We start from the raw sequence: 24,470 nt of genomic DNA on the forward strand, positions 1-24,470 counted from the left end.
CAGTCTGTCTCTCCTCTCTCTCCATCCCTCCCTTTTCGCCCTCGTCTTTTCTGTCTCTCCATTGTTGAGGAGACAGTGGCGCAGACAAACAGGGAGAGAAGATATCCGCTGGTGTACCGCAAGATTGGAGAGAAAGAATGGCAGAGAGACAGCAGAGGAGAGGAAGATACATCGACTGATACGAGGGTAAAGTTAATTACAGGGGACCGCCAATTAGAGGGCAAAGTGATGGGCCTGTTTGCCTCGCCGCGGCATCCCAAAAACATCACCATCTCCCACCATGTTTATCCTCTGCAGCCACAAGACCACAGCTCCCATCAGCCGTCACTGGAAACAGCTCAGATACCAAGTGGGTTATGGCTGGGGAACATGCAGGCAGTGTTTGCAGACATAGTTAATATACGGATAAACGCCTAACATGCAGTCTTTTTTCTTTTCTTTTTTTAAACCATTCCTTTCCCATTTGTATTGATAGCAGATGGCATATCTGCAGTTACATGTTTGCGTTTACTGATATAATCGGAGAAAAACACAGAAAACTTGAGCAAAGAGATAAAGGCACTTGGTCTTTATAGAAATTTTGTCAAACATTCAGAAAGCATGATCAAAAGTATAAATGTTTTGGAAAAACAGAAACATCACAGTTCTGGGATCAGTAAAATCTCAACCGCACTCTCTGTTGAGTGTTTTACTGTGATTATGGCTCTGGTGGACACTCTTCTTTGTGTGTATTTGTCAAGCAAAATCAACAATACGACTTTATTCAGAGCTACTCATTCACATTCCCTCTTTGTTCCGTAACATATGATTGTGATCGTCTGAAACTTTACCCATCACCGGATATGGCTTTTTAGAAGCAGAAACAATCATCAAAGGTTGAATACTTCTTTCTCCAAAGGAACCAATATTTGCTACATAGAGCACATGGGAGGTCCATGTCCGCTCAAATAAAGAGCTGACCCTCAAAAAGCACCGATCTCAGTCCCCCATCCTTGGGCCGCCTTGGCTGATCCGCTCAAGCCCCTGCGCTGGACTGTGGGAGACCCCATAGGTGCAAAGGGCCTGAAAGAGACTTGTGGAGGGGCGGAGGATGAGGAAGTGGAAGAGGAGGAGGTTGAAGGAGAGGAAGAGGAAGGGGTTGAGAGAGGTAGAGGTGAGGCCCTGCTGGAGCTGTGAGGAGACGGCTGTGGCGGTCTGGAGGGGGCTAGGACTGGAGACGCTGCGAGGGAGGGCACCCTGTGGACGGTGGCAAGAGCTGTAGGTGCAAGGAGCTGTGGTGCACCCTGCTGGCACCCGGCCAGGGGGGTGAGGCGTAGGGAGGCGGGCGATGGGTAGCTCCCTAGCAGGGCCAGATCCCTTCGCCCACTGGGGAAAGGAGGGGAGGAGGAGGCTGGGGAGTTAGGGGAGATTTGAGGGAAGGATGCCCATGGCCAAGGAGCGAAGGGCAGGGCAGAAGCAGGGGGTGACTGCAGGAGAAGAGGGTCTAGCTCACTCGCGCAGTGAGAGAGGTGGGAGACCAGACGAGCTCCTATAGGGTCTGGGGAGTCCCCCTCAAGTGAGCTGAGGTACCGTACCACCTCTCCAACGCATTCCCTGAAGCCCAGGGTCCTGTAGTCGACTGCCAGAGCCCTCGCATCAAAGTATCCTGAGGTGGAAAAACAGTTCAGTTTAGTCTTTGCTGAATAAATGCAGGGGGAGGCAGTAAAAATCTCTTTTCTAAAGAGGAGGATAATAAATAATTATGAATCACTGCTTTATGTGGAACGGCTGTTTGGGAGAATCCGAATAGGGCAGCAAGCAAGAGTCCAAATTGTCACCTTTTCCTCCCATGGCATGCAGCAGTTTGAGGTGGTCCACTGTCATCTGTAGAATCTCTGCTTTCTCTAACTTTGATGAACCCTGCAGTGAAAATTAGCAACATTCTGATCAGTGGCACGATGACAGAAAGCTGCTTAGTCTTTTAGTTTTATTGTCTAACTATGACAAAAAATATCATCATCTCAAATTCATTCCTTACCTGTTTTTCAAAAGCGCTGGGCACCAGTCTACGGAGCTCTGACAAGCTGTGGTTGATGCGGTCTCTGCGCCTCTTCTCTATGATCTGCATAAGAAAAAAAAAAGCAAACTGAGTTGCAGACTCAACTGAAAAAGAGACAGAACCGACTAACATCCAATGACCTAATCCACTCACCCCTCTTCTCTTCTTTCGAGCCAGAATCTGCGAGGCGCTGCCTGGAGACATGGACCCAGTTACTGGGCTGTACCGCGAAGATAGTGTTGAAGCAAGAGAGCGAGATGAGTAAGAAGGGACACAGAGGGAGAAAGAAAAAAAAATCATTTGATTTTCCTGCATATTGTTATTATTACCCTCCTTAATATGACACAGAGGCAGGATGGCACACCAACTCCCTTCAATCTAATTTGTTTTTTGGGCACAGAAAAGAAGAGCAGTGCCCGGGAGAGGAGGGAAGATGAGATTGTTTTCACTTTAATGCATTTCTGGACATTAGTCTCAGTGAAATGACATGCTGTTCTCCTTTCCGTCTGAGCAAAAGCACTTTTAGAAAAGATGATTATATAGCCTCGAGGCGATGCTTGCGCTCACATGGGGCTCCAGCACGCTGCAATGGGAGCATGAGCTCCTCCGAGTACAGTCATCCAATATGGATTGTGTTTGTTTGTGAACTCTCATCTTACAGGCCTGAAAGAGACTCCGAGCCTCACAGTTCCCTCCAAACTGCCCCGCTAGAGACTTATTTCTATTAGATTTTAACATGAGGGCTGCCAGTTTAGCTGTGTGTTTTTGTTTAGGTAAATCTTTGATGGGGTTGACTTGAAAAAGCAGCGCTGTCTTCTGTTTGCATGTCACATGGCAATTTAATTTATCTAAACCGTCTTTAGCGTTACTGGCTCGCTCAGCGCCTGTGATGTAAGCAGCACTGCTGGGAATGAGTTTTTGTATACTGTTACAAAAACACTTTAATGACTGGCGCTTTGAATCAAAATGTCTTTTAATGCTAAGTCAAGGAATTTGACAAATTTATCTAAGAAGCAAAACGCTTTAATGACTTTAAAATAGAGTGTGCAGCGTTCAGAGTAATTTTACTGTTTATCGGGCATTTTCCACAACAATGGAACAAGTTACATGCAGTGGACTGCACTTAATCACCTTGGCACTGCAGGCCGCGTTTGCATTCAAAGGTTAGAAGATTTTTTTTTCCTCTTCCAGAAGTATTTTAGCGTTTAACCAGCCATTTTAACTGTGTAGTTCACATTTTTTATCGGAGTTTTCCAGTGCAAAAGTAAGATTTCAGTGTTGGGATTATAACTTTATAATAAAAGCATAGAAAAACTCATTTGTTTGTGAAAAAGCAGTTTTTCTATGCCTGAAAATGCAGTCTTGGAAATGCAGCAAAAATGTGTGTCTGACATAGACGAGGAGATCTTTCATAAAGTTGCTAATTAAATAACACACTGTTTGCATGGAATAATAACACTAAACTCATGTGGGAAAATGCACTTTTTTCATATTTAATGTGACGTAAAATATTAAAACTATTTTAGAGTTGTTTATTAAAACCAACTCATGAGCTTTCACTTGTGTTTCTCATGTGAAGAAATTTTCTACATCAACTGCAGACATTTCATTTTAAGACATAATACTATAATCACTCATTGTGGTTCAAATCAATAGATTTTTTATAAATATACATATATACAATTAATATTCCTGAGTGAATGACTTCCTGCTCATGTTTTCATCTCCTGTGTTGACACTTCAGCGTTGACAGGCCTTTTTTGTTTTACATGGATGGTCATGCACGCAGCTTTTTCGACTAACCCCTACACTTACATGTGCAACAACCGCTGTAAAGCTTCTGTTTTACACAGAAAGTGAACACTGTATATCTTACCTATCTATCTAACATAAATCTATAATAAATCTGCTTTTCTGAACAAGAGAAATTTGCTGATTTGAGCCTCAAACTTCGTTGACACGTCAGTTTTTACACTGACATCACTGACGTGGTTGTTAAATTTGCTTAAAGATTTATAATATGCAAATTAAACCGTGTCAAGACTTAAAAAATAAATAAAAATAAAAAACTTTGTACCTGAATGCAGGAATCTTTAAATAATAAGAAGTTCTATTTTGCTGTAATTGCTTTATAAACACAACCTTGTGGGACCTCAAACTTTTCCCACAGTCTTTTAAACTCGTTACTGCGCAGCAGACTGGAAAACATGCTCGGGGCAAATTTGCCTTTAACTTTGTCTGCTAAATACAGCCGCGCGCCATGTAATTTTCTTTTCAAACATGACTGGAGGGAACGTGTTACAATCTCAGGTGTGACTGAAGGAGGCTCACCAGTAGCTATCTTCTTGGCCCACGTCAATGAACTCGTCGGTGTCCGAGTCCGGAGAGCTGTAATCGTGAGGTCTCTTCATTTCGCTGCCCCTTCCTCACTGGCTGGAGCGATGACGACTGATGACAGAAGGTCGAGGAGACTGACAGGTCTGGCTGGATGATCTTGTTGGTTCCTGCCTCTGCCTCTTTAGGAAGTCTCCCTCTGGATGAAGCACTCACCCTGCGTGCCCGTCACTCTCTGCTTCTCTTGCACGGTTACTTATAAGAGCTCTGTTGTCCTTAGTTACTTCTTGTCACTCGTGTTTGTTGTTTTCGCTGTCGTCGGTTCTTCATGCGTCTTCTTTTTTTCTCTCCCTCTCTGTGAGTCAGTGGTGCCACTTGATCAACCCCCAAGGGCCCATGACAACTAAGAAAATTCACAAGCTGCTTTAGTCTTGTACTCTATCACTGGCATCCAATCATAGTCTCTCTCTCTCTTTCACTGTTATTTCTCTCTTGGCTCGCTCGCTCTGTCACAGCCACCCAATGACAAAACAGGACTTTGGCAGTTTGGGCAGGGTTGCCAGTTTTGGCTCCCCCGCCTCCTTTCCATGTCCCTCCTCTCTCCCTTTAATCTGCCCTTCTCTGGCTTTTCACCCTCCTTCCCTCTCTCCTGCACCCCCCTCAGCCTCATCTTTCCACCCCTTTGCTCAATCATCCTCTGTCAATTAGCCTCCAATTTCATCCTGCTTTCCTTCCTTCCTTCCTTCTGTCCTGCTTTCTTTCTCATTCTGCTCCTTTAATTATGCTGTTCCATAGAACAATGGCAACAGGAGGGAGAGCGAGGTGAGGAGTGTGGGAATTATGAACTGTGAAAGCACTCCATCATACAGAGGCGATGCACAACATCTGATACTTGCACAGTCTCACGAGTCACTTTTGACTCGAGTTCTTGAGCAATTTTGTGTTGTGAGAGAGAAACGGCACAGAGTGAAAACACGCCTGCAGAGATGAAACGCAGCCAGCGCCGACCTTTGAGCTCCATAAATGATACAAATAGAAAAGTTTTATACTTGTATAGAAAGATTTTATGGGAATAATTAAGCCGTGTCAGCAGTTTAACTAACAGTGTTGGCTGTTTTTTGCTCTTGTTTTAAAAGGTGATATTTAAAGTACCTAAATCATTACAAGAGTATACTACAGGGATTTACAAGCAATGCCAATAATTTATGTTCACCTTTGAAAATAACACTTTTATCAAGCATCAATCTCCAGTGTGACAAATAATGTCAACAAAGTTTTAGAAAACTTTAAAAGAAAGCATATCACTGTGTAGAAGAGATGGACATATTGCTTTGTGGTTGTTTTATGGAGCCAGAACTGACCACACAGCTCAGCTATCAGTTAACACTCATAGTTGACGTTTATGAAAAATTGCTATGAAACGATAAAAATTGGCAATAGTAGGCTACAGAAAGGATCTGGTGGGAAAGGGTTTTGGTAACAAGCTGTAAATTTCAGAGAGTGAGTGAGTGATTTTTTTTTTTTCAATGTGGAAATCCACCATAGACTGTATAAAAAAGATAGACATAACCACTGTGATATCCGCTATCAGTTAGTGTCCCATTAGCTGAGTTTTTTTTAGTATTGCCATCCTGTTACTGGATGGATCTGACTGTGAAATCAACGGTCAGAGTACCATCTTCCTTTTTTACTCTAATGAAGACAGTAATGTATGCCAAAAACATAATGTTTCCTTCACTGACTTGAAACTAGCAATGGACCCCAAAAATTACCAGGAAACTATTATTGAGTAACTGGAAGTCTTTTTAAAGAGTTGCCCCTGCTGGCCATTAAAGAGACTGCAGAACCCAGAGGCTATGCCCATCATTTATATACAGTATATGTAAACTATACATATAGATGTGTGGGTCTAAAAACATGCCATCTTGCCAAATGATGCTGCTAGCGCTATCTGAGGACTCAGCATTCCACTTTCTCATCTAAATATGATTGGTTCTGGCAACAGTCGAACAGCATAAACAGGCTTTAAAACAGTTATCCAGAAATATTGGGATATGTAACCATTTATATATTTAAATATCCAACTAATTATACATCTATCTTTCATATGCATTCTATGTCAAGATGTAGATTTGTCACTATCTTTTTGAAATTACAGCTTCAAGTATTTCAAGATAAGAAGTGAGGCACAGATAAACCCAGCTTATTCAAATCGTTTTTATTCAGCCTGTGTGTGCAGAGATGAGGGCAGGTACTGAAGGGTCAAGGAGAGAAGTCACCCCACTGAGTGTCTGAACATCTGGGCTCTTCACTGGACAAGATAGCACTCTCTATACACTCACACACACGGAGCTCACTCGCGGCACTTGTTTCCTCTGCCACCGTGGGAAGATTGCTGGTGCAGATTGCCATGGAAACATGAGACCCAGGCGCCGGTTGTTAGGAGCGATGCCTAAGTGACCCAGCAGTGTGCGCATATGTGTATGTGAAAGACTGAGAGAGGCCAAGTGGCATGCCCTCTTGCACACAATGCCCAGCTGAGGGTGTCTCTTCCTGCCTGGCAGACTGGAAGGGTGTGTTAGTTTAAACATAGGCTGCGACAATGAATGAGTGCGAGGTCTTTGTGTATACTAGTTGGGCAAGTGAAGTCGTTTTTAAAACTTTAATTTGGTCGTCTTTTAAATGGATTTCCAGTAGTCTTTATGTTCTTTTCAGCTTCATCTTGCTCAGTGTGACGACAATCAAGCCTTTCCTACAATCATTTTTGTCATGTTGCATGTGTAAAGTAGTGGAATAACTTAAAACATGTGCAAGTGAGTGTGTTTGCAATAGCCAAGTGTGAGTAATCAGTGTGACCATCACCAGGGGGCTCGCAGTGTGGTGGATATGAGTCAGGACTAACAGAGTGGAGAAATCCCTTTTCTCTCCCAGCAAACAACCCCCACTACCCAGTTCACATATCCTTTCATTACTAATCATTCTCTAATTCAGATCTGGATTTCATTTCAGCATCAGAAAACTGGGGGGAAAGAAAGATGAAAAGACATCTATGAAGTCAGCCTTCAGTGTTCCGTATTGCTATTTTTATCACCCACTCTTTACTTCTCTTCAAAGGTTTACTTTCCCATTTGTATCGCACGTCTCTTTAAAAACAAGAGAGAGAGATCGCTCTGGTTTGCCGGCCACACCGCCCAGCTGTTCCGAGATGAGGCAAGTTACAAGAAAAGAAAAAAAGGGAAAAGAAATGGAAAGTAATTAAGGAGATAAATGATTAAATAGATATATTAATTATGAAAATGGTTTCATGGTGGGGGCGTGTGCGAAGGAACGGTAAAGCCAACATAAGAGGGAGACGAGAGCTGGCACTGGGTGGTTGGATGGAATTCTGGGAGATTTCTGGCGATCTTGGTCGGCCACTTCAAGTACTCTCCCTCCCATCCCACCAAACCACAACAAGGCAAAGTCCCTTATTGAAATTAACAAGCTCATACTTTTACAATTTGCATACACACGCACACATGCGCAACTCAAATATGAACATGAGGACACGCACGCACACACGCGCGGGAGGCCACGCACTGATTCATACAAGCTAGCGCACACATGAAACTCCCTGACACGAATGTGGACAGCACATACCCACAATTTATAAGGCACAAACACTCAGCTGCAATTATTCTTTCTGATGCATGACTGCTGCTATTGTTTGAAACTCTGTGAGATGGAACAAGCTCAGTGGGGTATTGTGTTTGTGACTTTTTTTCTCCGCATTTTTCAGTGAAACTAAATAACTGATCACTGATACGTCTCACTGCATGGTTTGCTTTCATTAACAGTACACCAACAAATTTTTTTTGTCAAAATGTAATGTACATGCACCAGTTTAAAAACAAAAAAAGGGACCTAAACCTGCTGAAAAAAGAGACATGAAAGTAAAATCCTATGTATCATAAATCTGAAGGAGGGTCTTTTTAACGCATTTTTTAAATTTATAATAAAAGTGAATATTTGGAAACGATGCAGATTTTCTAGAAAATTTGATTAACTGTATGGAAATCAAAAGAGTGCTGTGTTATTATGTTAAAATATTAATAATAAAATGTAAATCTTGCAAATAGAACAAGCTAAAAAAACGACACCTTCACATTCACAATATAATAATAATATAACATCTTATTCACAGAAAGTAGAAAATAAACAACAAGAAAACAAATATGTTTCCAAATATGTTATTTAAATTGAAGGTGGTCCTTAAAATGCTAATATACCATCAAACCATCAAGCAAGTTAAATATTTATTCACTGTCTTGAAGCCCCGTAGTGAGTCTGTGAAAGGCCAAATGTGGTCAAAGGGGCCCTGCATGGTGCCCTGCTGCATGCAAGCGCTATTGACACATGCCCTCAAAATCAGTTGATTCCGTATTGGTATGAGGCCTTTATAATAGTCCGACTGTGGCTGGCTGCTCTGTCGCAGGGATCAGGAATGGATTGGCATGGGAACTGGCATCAGACTGGCTTGGCACTCTCTGGGCCGGACCCATGAGGGATTTATCTGCCTTTCAGACACATAAGGAATGCTGGGACTTGATGCACTTGCTGTCTGGCTGTCTTCACAATTCACTCCAAATAACCTGAATATATGAGGCATTCCTGGGAACGCCAGGTTTGTGCCCACAGGGTGTCTCCAAAGAAACCCATTGTGTTTTTATGATCTGATTGAGCTAAGATGAGCTGTGAATAAACTACCAAAGGAACGCAGCAAGACGCAGCCAGAGCGAATGACTGAAATAGTAGCTGCCGTGATTTAAGGTGTCAGTAGGGCAAAATGGCTGCGGCTACGGGTTGTGCCGTCTATCGGAGAGCGAGAGACACAGAGAGAGAACAGGGAGAGGGCGAGAGAGTCCTCCCTCCTCATCTGGCTCCCCCTTTGCAAAGATAAATAAAGAGGCTAAAAGCCGAAGAGAAGAAGCAGAAAGGAGCTTTTGTGGCTTCCGAGTGGGGTCCCTTTCATGACGGTTCCCACAGCACTGGGCCTGTGATGACATTCACCATGTTTCACACACACAGGCACACACACACGCTGATGGGCCCTGTGACTGCGGTGACTTTCGCTGGTGCCGGGCCCCAGACGGGACGGCGAGGGCCCCGAGAGCCACAGGCAGCCATTGTGCTGTCGCCGCGGAAACCAGCCTCTTTATGTCAGACATGTTTTTCTGTTTGTTTTCTTTTTTATGTCTTTAATGTGGGCAAGGGGAATGTTTCCCCTCTCATCTACCACCCTTCACCCCCCCCCCCCCCATCCCTCCACACTGCACTGTGTTGCACCACCCCCTACCCCCACCAACCATACCCATCTTCCTTCCCCTCCCACCAATTCATCCACATTTGTTTCTCCTCTTCGCCTCCTCTTCTCCCTTATGTTGTCCCCACCCCACCCACTCTGTTTCCCCCTGGAGATCGTCATTTGTAAAGCTCTTTGCTTAGACAGCCCATATCTTTGTCGTGGTGTTGCGGCCTCCCTCTCACTCAACTCCTTTTTATCTGTGCTTCGTGAGGGTTTGGCACAAGCTGGCACTTTTTCTTCCTCCTGCACTGAAAAAAAAGAAGAAGAAGAAAAAATGTGCACAACTCTAAAACAAGAAAACCTATCCCCAAAACAATCTCGCCTTTCCCACGCTAAGCCAATTTTCTTCATAAGATTAAACAAGCTCACCAATAACGACGTGAAAGAAAATTGAAGGCGGGGGGTTGGGGGGGTTGAGAGAATCTGGCTATGATTACAGTCTGACAGAGGATGCCCCAAAGTCATCCAGTGAGGAAAAACAAACCTGAAAAAGCTCGACTGTTACTATTTTTAAGCACGTGAAGAATGCTGCTCGGTGCCATGACTCAAAGGCACGTTGGCCCTCGTCCGTAATCAGTTCACTCTGACTGCTCTCCTCTGCCACATCACACACAGGACACAATCTTTAACGAGCCACAGAGAAAGGAGGAGAAGAGAGAAAAAAAGGAGTGTGGGGGGGGGAGTGAAAAATGAAAGAGTTCGAGGCTAATCCGCAGTGCCCCTCAGCCATGCATGTGACTGTGCCTGATTTTGATGAGTGTATGTGTGGAGAGGGGGGTGTTTAGGACTCAGCTAATATTAGCCACTGTAAAACAAGTTTGACTAAATCTGCGTAGGTTCTCAGTCATGTCCAGGTCACGGTAATCTAAGGAGCTTAGAAAGAACAGCAACTGGACTTCTTTAAGTTTCTTGGAGATGTTTCAAACTTTTATCCAAGAAGCTTCTTCAGTTCAGTTCAGTTTTACTGACTTTTGACTTGGAAGCTGCCCATCGTTTAGATTTATGGAGGAGATTGATTGAATTTACATATATGTATATTAATCCAAGCTGTGCTTTGCACTCAGAGATGAAAATAAAACTGGATTCTCAGACAAAGCCAGGCCACGCTTTTCCCCGTCCCTGTTAGACACCCCTGTGCTGCTGCTCTTTGACAGCCTCTCACTTTCCCAAATCCCTCGTTTAACTTTACACCTCAGATTACAGCCTTATCTGGGGGGCGACCTGCCGACACCTTGTTCCGATGGCAGCTCAGGAGAGCGAGCGTAAACCCCTGAAAACCCAGCATAAGAACTCACCGCCACCACACTGCTGGGTCATTTTTAGACGGGGATTATGGTGAGTGTGCGCGAAAGGAAGAGAAGACGCTGATGGAGGAAGGATGTGGGCAATAACAGCCATCATTCTCATCCCCTTGAGGGAGTTGGTTTTATTGGTGTCAGTACAGTAGTGTTTTGTTTTTTGTTTTTTGAGAAAACTGAAATACAGGATACACTGAAGTGGGTTTGATTGAGCACTTTTTTTTCCAGATGCCAAATCATCATTCCATAAAACTAATAAATTAGACAAAAATAATCTCACTTTAAAAAATAAACACAAGTAAAACTGTTGTGACCGCCTGACCTTTCTGGCAGCTCAAGCACCACTTATAGACATGTTTCAAATTCATCTATTACAAACGGGCATTTTTTAAACACATTTTTCTCCTTTGTACAAATTTTTCATGTGTCTCTTAAAAATAGAATCACAGTGTGTGTGTGTGTCTGTGTGTGTGTATATATCTATATATATAGATATATATATTAGGGGTGCAACGATACACAAAATTCACGGTTTGATATTTTTTCGATACAAAAAATGTTCATGCCTTTTTAATTTGCCATTTATTAAAATTATAAATATATATTTTAACTCAAAAGTACAGTTTTTAAATTTAACGTTGCTGAAACAACAAAGTAATAAAAAAAATAAATCTATCTGATTGAGAAATCACTCATCTTTGGAAAAGAGAGTTGTCTCTTTCCAAAATAAAAGCTATACTATACGCTTCTTCTGGGCTATATTCTCAGCAGCATATTAAACATATCAGGTCCCCATAAGGAGAATCATGTGCTAACGGCTGTCTAAATGACTCGGGTAAAGTTTGTAGCATGCGTGCTTGTTGTTTTTGTCTGCTTCCACTTGTCTTTGCACTAGGATGATGTCGGAGTAAATGTGCAGTCATATTCATTTTGTTCCCACTAGTGCTGTCAGCGTTAATCTCGGTGAAATGACGTTAACGCCACAACACGGCAAATATCCGTTAACGAGCTACCGCGGATCGCCCCGTGCTTGGGGCTGGACGGCCAACACGTTAATGAGCAAACTGCGCTAATGCAGTAGTTCCCACCCATGTAATTGAGCATTGCGTGGCACATCCACACTGTTTTACTTTTGTCCATGACGCGCTTACCATCAGGGTCATGCTTCACATGAAGACCAAAATAGTTCCAAACGCCAGATCATCTGAATGAGGGTGGGGGAGGTTCAATTTGCCATGTTGCAACGAGCTTAGCTTCTGTCTTGCTAGCTTGTGCTGCGCTCAGTGGATCTGCGTTCGACTACTCCGCCTAGGCTGCACTGTCGAGCGCAGATCCACTGAGCGCTCAACACAGACAGCATCGTCAGAAGGAAAGTTGATAAAATAAATTAAAAATTTTGTATTTTGTACCGAACCGAAAGCACTGTATCGAACGGTTCAATATCGATACAAGTATCATTGCACCCCTAAAAAAAAAATATATATATATATATATATATATATTAAATATATATATATATATATATATATATATATATATGTATATGTGTGTGTGTGTGTTGTGTGTGTAAATATATATATGTAAATATATGTAAATGTGTATGTAAATGCAATGCTGCCTGCTTTGAAATCAAACAAACACAAGACAATTCCTCATCCACACAGACATATGGATTCAAAGGACAGGCACACATTCATAAAACTGCCCGTAACAGATGCTCATACAAATGTTGAAAGGCATACTTGTACAGTAGACTCACTCTACACACTCCACGTGTATCTTGGGCACAAACAAACACTGTCTATCTCAGACATGAAAACTTGCTTGAGGTCATTGCTTGAGAGCGCCTTGCTAGCTGTATATGGTGCAGAAGGCTTTGATCTCTGGACTTGGCTGTGGCAAAGACAGCCAGCGCTGCGGCCCTGCGATACCGGAAGCTTGTGGTCTGGGCTGGCTCCATTTACTACTCTGTTCTGGTGCTAAATATACAATAATAAAAAGGCTAGCAGATTTATTTCAGACTTATACATTTCCTCTCCAGCGAGGGAAGAAAGGACAAAGCAAAGAGACAGACGTCTCCAGATTACCAAAGAACATTAAGTGATAATTACAGAGAGAGATAGAAAGAAAGGGACGAGGTTTCCCCCTCTCGCTTTTCTCTTCCTCCTTTACTGCCACCACAGACTAAGAGGGGCGCCCACTCTATTAGACTTCGAATGATTGGCTATGATTGCATTATCTGATCTCATAAGGGATGAAACACACACCACATGCCTGCATTTCATTGCTCAGTGATCACTCAGAAGTCAAACATGTTTTTTTTTTCTTTATACATGAAGCCATAAAAGAACATGGGATTCAAATTCAAACATTTTCCTAATCTTTTTCAAGTTAGTTTCCTGAAACACACAAGCACGCGTGCACACACACATTCATACTCCGCTATGCACTCGACTTCACCACGAGTCCACCGCACTCCTCTCAAAGCTCTTTGATCCCCGGTCGAGGGTCCTCTCCGTGGTGCCTCAGTCTGAATTCCAGAGATTCTGGGATAATTCAAACGTTTCACGGCACATACTTGGTCCCCCCAGGAGACAGCGGCAGAGATGGAAAATGCCACCACGGTCCCTGTCTCTTTCTCCCTCCATTGTCCCTACTCTTTAATCAGGCCCTCTCTGTGGCTCACGCTGCCACCATGGTGTGTTGTCTCAGCCTGGGAAAATGCCGGCCTAAGTGGCTGTTATGTGCTGAGGCGCAGACCACAGGGACCCAGAGGGGTGCTGCTGGAGCCCTCTGTGCCAGCCGTGGGTCTCAGAGTGGCTAACACACACAATGAGTGAGGTCCCAAGTCTGGATGTAACCTTACATAACAGCCATCACTTCATCTATTTACTTTTTGTCTGGGTTTTCAATCAGTAAATCATCATACGACGTTGTAATCACAGGGACAGGCAAGAAACCCAATCATGAATCATGAATGTTATTTGTTCCTAAGAAGTTGCTGGGTGTAAACCGGCGCTAAACTGCCACACAGATAGGGCAGTATTGTAGAAAGTCCAGTGTGATTGCTTGGCTACGATCTGCAGAGAGGGAGTTTCCTGCCCTGAAGTCAACAAATGACAAAAACAAAGGCCTTGTGTTTCCCTGAGTCACAACCAGAAGAAGGTCAATAAGCAGAGCAACATCAGTGTTCGGCCCATTTTAGCTTTGTTTTGGGATGGACTCGTGTTAGGGCTGTGCCTGTCGGGTCAACTGACAGCTGGACTTGCCTGCAGCCGGACACAACGCTCCATCAGGTCAAGTTTACAAGAGCTGAGTGAAAGCCTTCTGCTTTATACTGGTTTATATTTAGTGCTTATAAGCATGAATAGAGTTTTTATGAGGTGCTATAAATTTCATTTTCAAAAAAAAAGAAAAGGGGTGAGTGCTTAGGCTCATGTACGCCTACCCTGTGGTTTCCACAGGCCACCACGAAGCCTTTGTATTCACTCTGTTTGCCATGGGAAAATATCTGAAACAAATAAGTTGCCCAGTCGGCACCCATCAGTGTAAAAAACACTTCTAAGAGCTGTGGATTGTGCTGAGAGGGTGTGGTGCAGCGCTAAAGGAACTACTTGTTTACTCTTGCTATGTCTGAAAATAAAATAAAAAAAAGGATCTATTTTCTCTCCGAAATGGGAGGCAAATAAACAAGTATTCTTGAGCAGACAATGTGGGCAGGCGCGAGCCGCCTGTGGTTGTACAGCGGCATGCTGGACTTGGTAAGAGATGGAGGGTGACACTTGGAGGTTCTTCCTCCAAAACATCATTACCATCATCATCATCATCACAAAAAACGGTTTTGCTCTTTATGGATAGTTTCCTGCTTTGTAACAGCTGTGTGCTGGATGAATTTGTTAAACGGCTCTCCAATGGATTATGTTAAAACTTAAAGTCAGGGGTGTGGCCACTTTGACTGGCAGGCAGCTGTAGCCAAAAGCTGACTTCTAACTCAAATCACTTAGCTGGACCTTACTTGCACCCATCTGTGAGTGCAGTTTTCTAGCCAAACCTGATGGTGAGCTGATCATTTAGCTATTTTAGCCAGCTGTGGCCAAAATATACTGAGACTTCAAAATGCCGAATCCAGACACTAACGGTGTGCTCATGATGGTCACATCCATCTTTGATATACAGTCTCTCCTGGAGACATCTAGAATTGAATTGTAAGCATTAATCAGCTGGTTTGGTTTTTAATGAATACTGCCATATAGTAAGGAAAAAAAAGTTCAGTGCAGACAGTGTTACGAAAACGTTTTAGATTATTTCTGTATTTGTCCAGAAGCTTAACAAATCCGTTTTCTAATAGTTAAAAGCATGGCATCATCATTTACTATAAAGTAAAATATGCATCCTGAATTAAGAGCACATGGAAGACAGAAATCCATTTTCTTGGGGTCAAACTTGCCATAGTTGGTGATCTCACTACTTAACATATTCCTGGTATTTTTGCAAGTCATGTTGTTTTATTCCTTTACACAAAGAAGTCAGAGGCACATGTACAGAACAAGATGTAAATCTGTCAATCTGACCATAACTTCCTCCAGGTAAAAATAGTACAGCAGACGCAGAACTGGCCACTGATTGGACAGATAAACAAAAACGTCACTGTTTTTTTTTTTCTTTGGCCGAAAGCGGAAGTTGTTGGCTAACGTGGATATGGGACAAAAGAGCCTCGCTTCTAGCGGTGCTACTGTAAAAGAGTTGTTACGGTCAGCGTAATTAAACAAGTGAGTCGGTATTTCACGCCTTTTTATTTCAGTTTTTTCACAGGTTTTGTAAAAAGCAGCTGGTCTCGTCAGTCGGCTATTTTAGGAAAAGTACTGCCAACTAGCTACCCAGCGTTAGCAACACACACTAGCTAGCAAGCAAGCAGAGAAAAGTGATTCCACTTTTGTTAGTTCAGGTGTGTCTGAGTTAATGTTTGCGTGTTTAAACTCCGTTATCCTTGTTGTGTTTTTAAAGTGTCAAGCGTCAGTGGTTACAGTTTGTCAGACCCAGTGTGTGTTAGCTGAGTTAACTGTTCACCGTTAGGACTAAAGTCTATAATCATTAACGTTTGTTTACCTGGAGATTTTAAACGATGTATAAGTCAAGCTTGTAATACAACTCTGTCGGAGTTGACTATTAAGTGGTAATACGATTGTAAATAACACACCTCCAACAGTTAATGATCACAAGTGCTTGTTTACCTCCGTTTACCCGTCTGTTCCCTCATCCTGGCAGAGCCGCCAGGAGTTCAGCCATGGAAGTGCCTTGCTATCTGTCCAAACTACTGTTCGAGCTCAATGAGCAACGGAAGCGTGACTTCTTCTGTGACTGCAGCATCCTTGTTGAAGGCCGTGTCTTCAAGGCACATCGGAATGTCTTGTTTGCAGGAAGCGGTTATTTTCGAGCTCTTCTCGTTCACTATCTACAGGTAAGGACATAAGCACGGATTCCATTGTTTTCTCTGAGTGTTTAAGGAGAGCTGACTAAACTAAGGTGGCTTCTTGGACGTAAATTCAACAATTTGGTCAAGAATAATGTATTTATTATTGGACTGGCATATATTACAGTCAGTTTCATCTTTAGTTTCAAGGTCTAGTGTGTTGTGTTATTGTGACAGCTGTTTCCCAGAGTGTTCTTTCACATACCGCTTGTCGAAAGGGGGAAAAGGCTTTCCAAACCTGCAGTGGATATAAATGACTTACACTTTTCCCTAAACCTTTTCCTAAACTTGCATAATTCAACTGAAAAGCAAAAAAAAAAATCTTGGAGGAAAATATAAATAATAATGATTAAAAAAATGTACAAAAAGCTTTTTGCATAAGTGGGCACACCCCTACACTAATAATTAGGCAAAGCACTTTTTAAAGAACGCAGTCAGGCTCCTTGGGTAGGAGACTATTAGCATGGCACATCTTGACTTCGCAATATTTGCCCACCTTTCTTTTTAAAAGTACTCAAATATGTCAGATTGCTAGGGTATCTCTTGTGAACAGCCCTCTTCAGATCACACCACAGATTTTTCCATTGGATTTATGTCTGGCTGGGCCATTACAGACTTTAATTTTCTTCAGGTGAGGTCATTCTTTTGTTCATTTGAATTGGCTTGGGATCATTGTCATGTTGAAAGGTGAAATTCCCCTTTATCTTCAGCTTTCTAGTAGATGCCTGAAGATTTGGGGCCCTCCATCTTGACTAAAGCCCCAGTTCCAGCTGCAACCCCAAAGCATGTTACTGCCACCACCATGCCACCAGGAAACTCCTACTAGGACAGTTTAACTTTACTTGGGCTTAATCAGTTCAATTCAGTTTTATTTATACAGTGCCAAATCACAACAACAGTCACCTCAAGGCGCTTTATATTGTGAGGTAGACCCTACAATAACAACACAGAGAAAACCCCAACAATCTTATGATCCCCTATGAGCAGGAAGAAACCTCCAGCAGTGGAGAGGAGTCTCTTTTATTGATAGTAGGTGTGTAGAAGACTAAATGCTGTGATTAAATCAAAATTTGCTTCACCAAAGTAGTGATTTAAGGGTGTGCTCACTTATACAACCAGCTTATTATGTGTTTTTAACTTTTAATATTTTTCAGATTTGTTTTTTCAATTAAATTGTACAGGTTTAGGTAACATTAAAGGTGGGAACATTTTAAAATGATGTATTGTAGTAATTCTTTTTAACATCATAGAAAACCTGGCATTTCAACAGGGGTGTCTACACTTTTTATATCCATTCTACCTGGCCCTGTGTTTAAAAAAAACAAAAGTAATTGCCCCCACTTGTTAAATTAAGCTCACACCCAGGCCTGATTACTGCCAGACCTGTTCAGTTGAAAAATTACTTAAAGAGAAGATGTCTGACAAAATGAAGTAGGCTAAAAGTTCTCAAAAAGCAACACATCATCTAGAGAAACTCAAGAACAGATGCCATTTCTAAGACTTTGGGACTCGCAACGAACCACAGTGAGTGCCATTATCCATCCATGGGAGCGTTCCAAGGAAAAAAACGATTGCTGACCGAAAATAACAGAGTTTTGTCTCACATTTTCCAAAAAAACATCGTGATGACTTTTAAGAAAATAGTTTGTGGACGGGATAAAAACATAAACTTTTTTGGAATGTTTGAATTGTGTTAAATCTAGCATAAAACTAAAACACAATATTTCATGAAAAGATCATCATACCAATAGTCATAGATGTTGGTGTTTTGATGGTCTAGGGCTTTGCTACTTTGCTGCTTGAATGTTTGGATGACTTGCTGCAGTTTATGGAACAGTCAGCTGGCACCTGCTCCCTATCAGAAAATCATGAAGCAATCAATTCATGGCCTAAAGCTCAAGCACCTTTGAGTTATGCCACAGGACAATGATCAAAAACAAACCTGACTGGCTCACAAATAAATAAATAAAATAAATGAACAACTTAAGGTTTTGGAGTGGCCTAGCCAAAGTCTGGATCCAATTGAGGCACTAGGGCATGACCTTCACCAGGTGGTTCAGGTTTGAAAACCTTCCAATGTGGCTGAATTAAAACAATTCTGGGGGCTAAAATTCCCGCAGAAAAGTTTGGAAGACTTTTGTTTCCTTTTTATATAAATTAAATCATAATTTAAAAAAAACTCAATTTTGCATTTACTCTCTTTTTATCTAATTGAGATTTGAAATTGGGAAGGGGGCAAATACTTTTTCCACAGCACTGTGTTTTGTCAAAGTCACAACTAAAATCTGCAGACAAGCAGTATTTTTTTATATTGTTCTTTTCTCAAACAAGAGGCAGAGAGTGCTTCACAGAAAACAAACATAAGCAATGTAAAAATTCCAAAATGAAGGGAGGTCATATTTAAACAACAGAAATAATGCATTAAGTGCTACAAATAGAAAAATCTGTGTTAAAAGTAGGGCTGAACGATTATGGAAAATAATCTAATTGCGATTTTTTGCCCCAATATTGCGATTGCGATGCGATATGCGATTATTTTTTAAGGTCTTTGTCTTCTGTATTATTAAACAAAGACAAGCAATACATCATATGGTATGGCCAATACTATATTACATTAATTTTAAACTGTTCTTTCCTGGAAGACAGACCTCTGTTATGATGACATGAGGTGATGCATGAATTGATGACTGACATTTTTATTTAACTTCTTCAATCACAACAGTATATTTGAACATACACAATAGTTTATTTTTAGCTTACAAACATCTGAGCATAAAGTGGTGACAAGGAACCCTGGTGTAAACATTAAAATGAAAGTCAGTACAATGTGCAGATTGCAGAAATATACATAAAAAAAATCAGTGGCTTTACCACACTCAGTTTTTCGACATCTGTGAACTACTAGACAGTCATTCAATTAAAAAATAATATTAAATAAATAAAACTAATAAATAAAAAATACACACATCTTACTGATCTCTGCAGTCAGTAACATTACACATAAAGTGCAAACATAATAGCAATTGTATAAACACACACACAAACACGCCTTTAAAGTTTAAAGGCGTGAAATTGGACGGTCTAGCCTTCTGATTAGCTAATCAGAAGGCTAGTTCTGATTAGCGTCACCGCTGTCTCGGTGGAGTTTAATAAACTCGGCCGTCTGCTTCTTGCTATCTAAAATATAACCAGACACTGGTGTAAATTCTCGACTGTCTCATACTTCTGTTTAATAAGTTTTCTGTTTGACGTTTAGTCAGCTGTGTGAAAACCAAGGAGGAACCCACCCGGGGGATTAATAAAGTTTTATTTTATCTAATCTAATAACTTTAATCTCAGCCAAACCGATTTACTCACGAACAAACAAAACACTGAAAAAAGCCCAACAATAACATTTTTAGGTTGTCTAAGTGACTTATATATTACGTTTAACCCGAGCAGCGAAACTCCGCGGTGATCTGAAAATGATGTGCCGGGAGTTGTGCCGTTCTCGGCCGCATCAGTAACCCTCGAGCTCCCGGCTAGCTGTCGAGCTGGTGGGTAGCAGACGCCTCTGAAAACGTCGAAGCACTTTTGCAAATATGGGATATCTTGATAAACCGAGCAGATATTTGATGTTTACACAACTACTTTCTCGCCTGAAAATATGTTAAAAGTTTATTTTGTGACCCAGAAAGATTAGTATGAGTAATTTTAAAACTTAGTAGCGGCCGCCATTGCTGGAAACTGGAGTTTGGCTGGGCCGCGCTATGAATTCTGGGATATGGTAGTAATTTGGACAGCCTTCGGCGCGTCGCTGTGACGTAATCGGTCTACAAATGCGGCCTCAGGAGGATGCAGCCCATGAATTTGGACATGTCCAGAGTATAATCGCAGCCTTTGCGGTTAGAAAATTGCACTTGATCATGTCGCGATATTATCCTAGTTAAAAGCAGTACAAAAATTAAGACAAATTATGCATTTTACAAAAGAAGAACTGATATAAATATATTACTAATATCCGCACGTAAACAGATTTTTAAGAGTCCACAGAAATGACAACTCACCCAGCATACAGGCAGAGTTACACAGGTCAGGTCACAGCCTCAAGTACTCTGTCACAGTGTGTCCTTCGGTGGATGTGGGGGGAAAACCTCCCAAAAAACATTAATTTTAAATTGTTTTGACTAAAGGGAATGACATGAAGAAGGTCGGCCACAAGGGAGCCTGACTGTGAATGCTGTATAGGTAAGGATGAGAATTTTAACTGGATACTTAACATTACTGAGGGCCGGTGAAGAGACATTGGTTGGGTAATATGGGAGTAGCTCTATGACCTAGAAAGTAGCGTAACAGCATTTTTGAAGTCAGGAAAATGGAGATCTTGAAAACCTTCAGCTGTTTTGTAAAAACTATGATTTGAAATATACCGGTATTTCTCTGGAGCCCTGTTCCACTTTCTAAATATCTTCTGTTCCAGCATTTGTTTTCCGATACATTTGGCTCAACATTGTCTATCTTTTGAAAACATCTCTTTTCAGGACAGCGGACAGCGCTACAGCACAGCGTCGTTGGACATTGTGACAGCTGACGCCTTCTCTGTTATTCTGGACTTCCTCTACTCTGGACGCCTGGCTCTGAACAGGAGCAATGTCATCGAGGTGATGTCAGCAGCCAGCTACCTGCAGATGACGGATCTGGTGAACTTCTGCAAAGAGTACATCCGGTCGTCTTTGGAAATCTGCAGCAAGGAGAAGGAGAGAAACACGGAGAAAGAGAATCAGACAGAGGATGGAGGAATGGGTCCTGCAGACAGTGGCACTCCTTCTGCAACAATTTCCAGTGGTGCTGGGGTTGCAGAGCCTCATTCACAGGTCTCAGAGGCAGATAGGGGGTCAGGTTTAGGTCAGGAGTCTGTTCCATCAGGTAGAACACCTTTGTCCATTGTTGTCACCACCACTCCAGGCGCTACCAGGGATATGGACACCTCCTATCCCTCTCGGGAAGAGTTTGCACCTGGGAGTGAAGGGCAGAAGGGACATATGGATCAGACTAATCTCTCATCATCCTCATCTTCTGCTCTGACTCCAGAGTTGGTGAACCCTAAGATAGAATATGACCCTGATGAAGAGCTTATGGAGTCACCAGACACCAAAGTCATCACATCCTATCCTGGGCCTCCTCTGCACAATACTCATCATAGCAGGCTGCTTCCCCCAAGTCCCTCTCCATCTAACGAACGCTCCCCCTTGGGATACAGCTCATCCTTTAATGCTAGGCAGCTGATGGAGGCGCTGGCCAGAGGTGAAGGTCCCAACTCTTTGGGGGACAGAGTAGGGCAGCGCTTCACCCAAGGGCTGGGTAGCAGCACTGGAGGAAGCAGACTGGACGAAGGTCTGGGATTTGTAGGATCATCAATTATGGAGATCCAGTCTGATTGGCTTGGAGAGGACACAGGTAATTAGCAGAATAAATACAAGGACATTTAATCGATTAAAAAGCTATATAGCAATGTTAGTAAATTGTCAACCGGAATAGATAGGGGTAGGTTTGAATTGTTGCTGTGTTTTTCCTCCTTCAGGTGATGGCTTAGTAGTGCCAGTAAAACTCCACAAGTGCCCCTTCTGCCCATACACTGCCAAGCAGAAGGGGATCATGAAGAGGCACATCCGTTGCCACACAGGAGAGAGGCCATTCCCCTGCCCCATGTGTGGCAAGAGGTTCACACGACAGGAGCACCTACGCAGCCACGCCCTTAGTGTAAGAATTTCATGCACTGCAAGCAGGTCGACTTCATTCTGAGTTAACCTTATGCAACTTTAGTTCATAAATTTTCGAATAACCCAAACTATTAGCATGAACAGGTTAGATTTTCTTTTATTAAGTGTATCTGTACACAACATTTATATTATCTGAGAAGAGACACATCTCAGTTTTTGTTGCATTCCTGTGGCCTCTTGCACTGAACAATTACAGCAACATGACAGAGACCTGATACAATACTAGAATACAGCTTCTGTATGCTAAGACTTCATTAAAGTATCTGTGTCATGCTGCTTCCAACTTACAATGCACCGTATTATGGATGGAAATATTTTACATTGTGCTCCATAGTACTCATTTGAAAGCTTTTCTACTTTAAAACATCATTCCACACTAATACATTGTGCAGTGTAATATTTTAAAGTCACATGAATATTAAAAATAGTCTCCAACTGCGACATTAAAGTGATACTGTAAAAGATTATGTTCATGTATCAGATTCATAATGAGTATTTTTTTTCTTTAGGTACTTTAAGGACATTTGATGCTAAACATTGTTTTAATATTAGGTGCAAGTATGACATTTTGAAGTAAATTTCATTAAGTGACTTAAAGAAATTCAGTGAAAACTGAAATTGCATTCACTGTTCACCGTTGTGTGACCTAAGTTTCATTAGTGCAGTATTTTTTTTTTTTATTTTTTACCCCTCAGCCATAAAAAGCTGATCTTACCCTGCCGGGCAGGCAGGTGGCTGGAGTGGACACCCAAGTTTGTGAATGTGATAACTTGAGAATGAAGCGTCATAGTGGAGTAGAGTTTCAAATTGGCACCATAAGTGCATCTGTTAGTAGTCTGAGGTTTAGCACTATCCACTGCTGGGATTTAAAAAAAAATATATATATATATATATATTGTGCTGTTATTCTCATCTACACTGATGGAAAAGTTGGTATTGTCCAAACAGATGAATTCACATCCTCCATGTCTTGATCATCCACAGGTCCACAGACACTACTGGCCAGTGTCATGCAAGAGCTGCAGACGAAACTTCACTGGTTCTAGCGTTTCACCCGGACTCAGACGCTTCGGCATCTGTGATAGCTGCAACTGTGTGACCACCACTCATGATGAAACAGCCCCTGTTCACCCTTCCAGCCAGTCAGAGCCTGTGGAACGAGCAGACGGCAGTACGGATTGGTCCAGCTTTATAGATGAGGTGGACGAGGTGGAGGTCGGCAGAGTGGAAGACTTAGTGGAGAAACAGATGCTTGAAAGACAGCTGGCTGTCTGCAGTGATGTAGTTCACGCGTTGTGAATTCAGTCAGTTATACCCAGGAAGAAAGTCTTTCTCTGAACTTGCTGTCTGAGCTAGTGTGTCATGCCAAAATGTAGTCCTGGACACGTTGGGGTTGTAGTTTGGCTGTATGTTTGTCAGATTTCATCACATTTGTGCAGGATGGCGTCACAGATCTTTAGTCAGAGGCTATGTGTCATGGCTGGTGCGATTCCCATCAGGGTGATCTCTAGTTAGTATTATTTACTGTAAGATGATTTATTTATTAACTAATTTGTATTTTAAATGTAAATTTAAAGTTTTTCAGATATTTTACTCCAGTGACTTGCTTGACTGGAACTAGGTTCATTGATTGTGTATGCGTGTGTATGTGTTTTTCTTTCTTTTAATTATTACTGTAGTCTTTCCTTTCCTATATTTGCACAACTGATAAAACCAAATGTGTGTGTGTGTGTGTGTGTGTGTGTGTGTGTGTGTGTGTGTGTGTGTGTGTGTGTGTGTCTTGTATGTAAGAAGAATGCACCCGTCCAGCTGGATTTCTGAATATACAGAGGACAGACAAAGCGTCTTCTCAAATGTTTTGCTTTGTCCAGAAAATTACACTTTGTGTATAAAAACAGTCTTGTTGATGTAGAGGGGCCACTGGAGTTATCACTGCAATAAATGTGTTCTCAAACTGTGGACATTGTGTCATTGCTTTGTCATTCTTTGTTTTAATCTTTTTCTTTCAATAGTCCCGGAGTCACTTCTTCTTTATTATTGAAGTATAAGTAAACTTTGTACTTGATGTAGTTTTGGATCATATACAAAACTAGCCTGCGGCGCACTCTAGTGGTTATTCAGTACAAATTCGTGCCAGCAACTGTTTTCTCGCGTTTCTGCATTAAATTAGCAGCTGCATTTGTCCTTTGCAGAATAGTCATTTATTTAGTGATCCAGAGGAGTGCAA

General features: G+C 42.0%; 2 protein-coding genes across 4 annotated transcripts; one reads left to right on the forward strand and one right to left on the reverse strand.

Moving 5' to 3' along the window:
- Nucleotides 1–553: 553 nt before the first annotated feature.
- Nucleotides 554–16,323, reverse strand: heyl (hes related family bHLH transcription factor with YRPW motif like). Of its 2 annotated transcripts, none has more exons than XM_082521481.1 (5): nt 16,246–16,323; nt 2,192–2,258; nt 2,018–2,101; nt 1,818–1,899; nt 554–1,645 (listed from the first exon to the last, which is right to left on the reverse strand). In XM_082521481.1, exons 1-5 carry the CDS (start codon nt 16,269–16,271, stop codon nt 963–965), a joined length of 942 nt encoding a protein of 313 aa, XP_082377607.1. In that variant the 5' UTR covers nt 16,272–16,323; the 3' UTR covers nt 554–962. The 2 variants fall into 2 exon arrangements, with proteins under 2 accessions (XP_082377607.1, XP_082377606.1); XM_082521480.1 differs by lacking the exon at nt 16,246–16,323 and adding an exon at nt 4,370–4,965.
- Nucleotides 15,657–24,202, forward strand: zbtb8b (zinc finger and BTB domain containing 8B). Of its 2 annotated transcripts, XM_082521478.1 has the most exons (5): nt 15,657–15,783; nt 16,280–16,472; nt 21,005–21,920; nt 22,045–22,223; nt 23,228–24,202. In XM_082521478.1, exons 2-5 carry the CDS (start codon nt 16,299–16,301, stop codon nt 23,540–23,542), a joined length of 1,584 nt encoding a protein of 527 aa, XP_082377604.1. In that variant the 5' UTR covers nt 15,657–15,783; nt 16,280–16,298; the 3' UTR covers nt 23,543–24,202. The 2 variants fall into 2 exon arrangements, with proteins under 2 accessions (XP_082377604.1, XP_082377605.1); XM_082521479.1 differs by lacking the exons at nt 15,657–15,783; nt 16,280–16,472 and adding an exon at nt 20,669–20,711.
- Nucleotides 24,203–24,470: the final 268 nt, after the last annotated feature.

This window comes from Aulonocara stuartgranti (assembly GCF_965226115.1).
Source record: "Aulonocara stuartgranti genome assembly, chromosome: 22".
NCBI classification, from domain to species: domain Eukaryota; kingdom Metazoa; phylum Chordata; class Actinopteri; order Cichliformes; family Cichlidae; genus Aulonocara; species Aulonocara stuartgranti.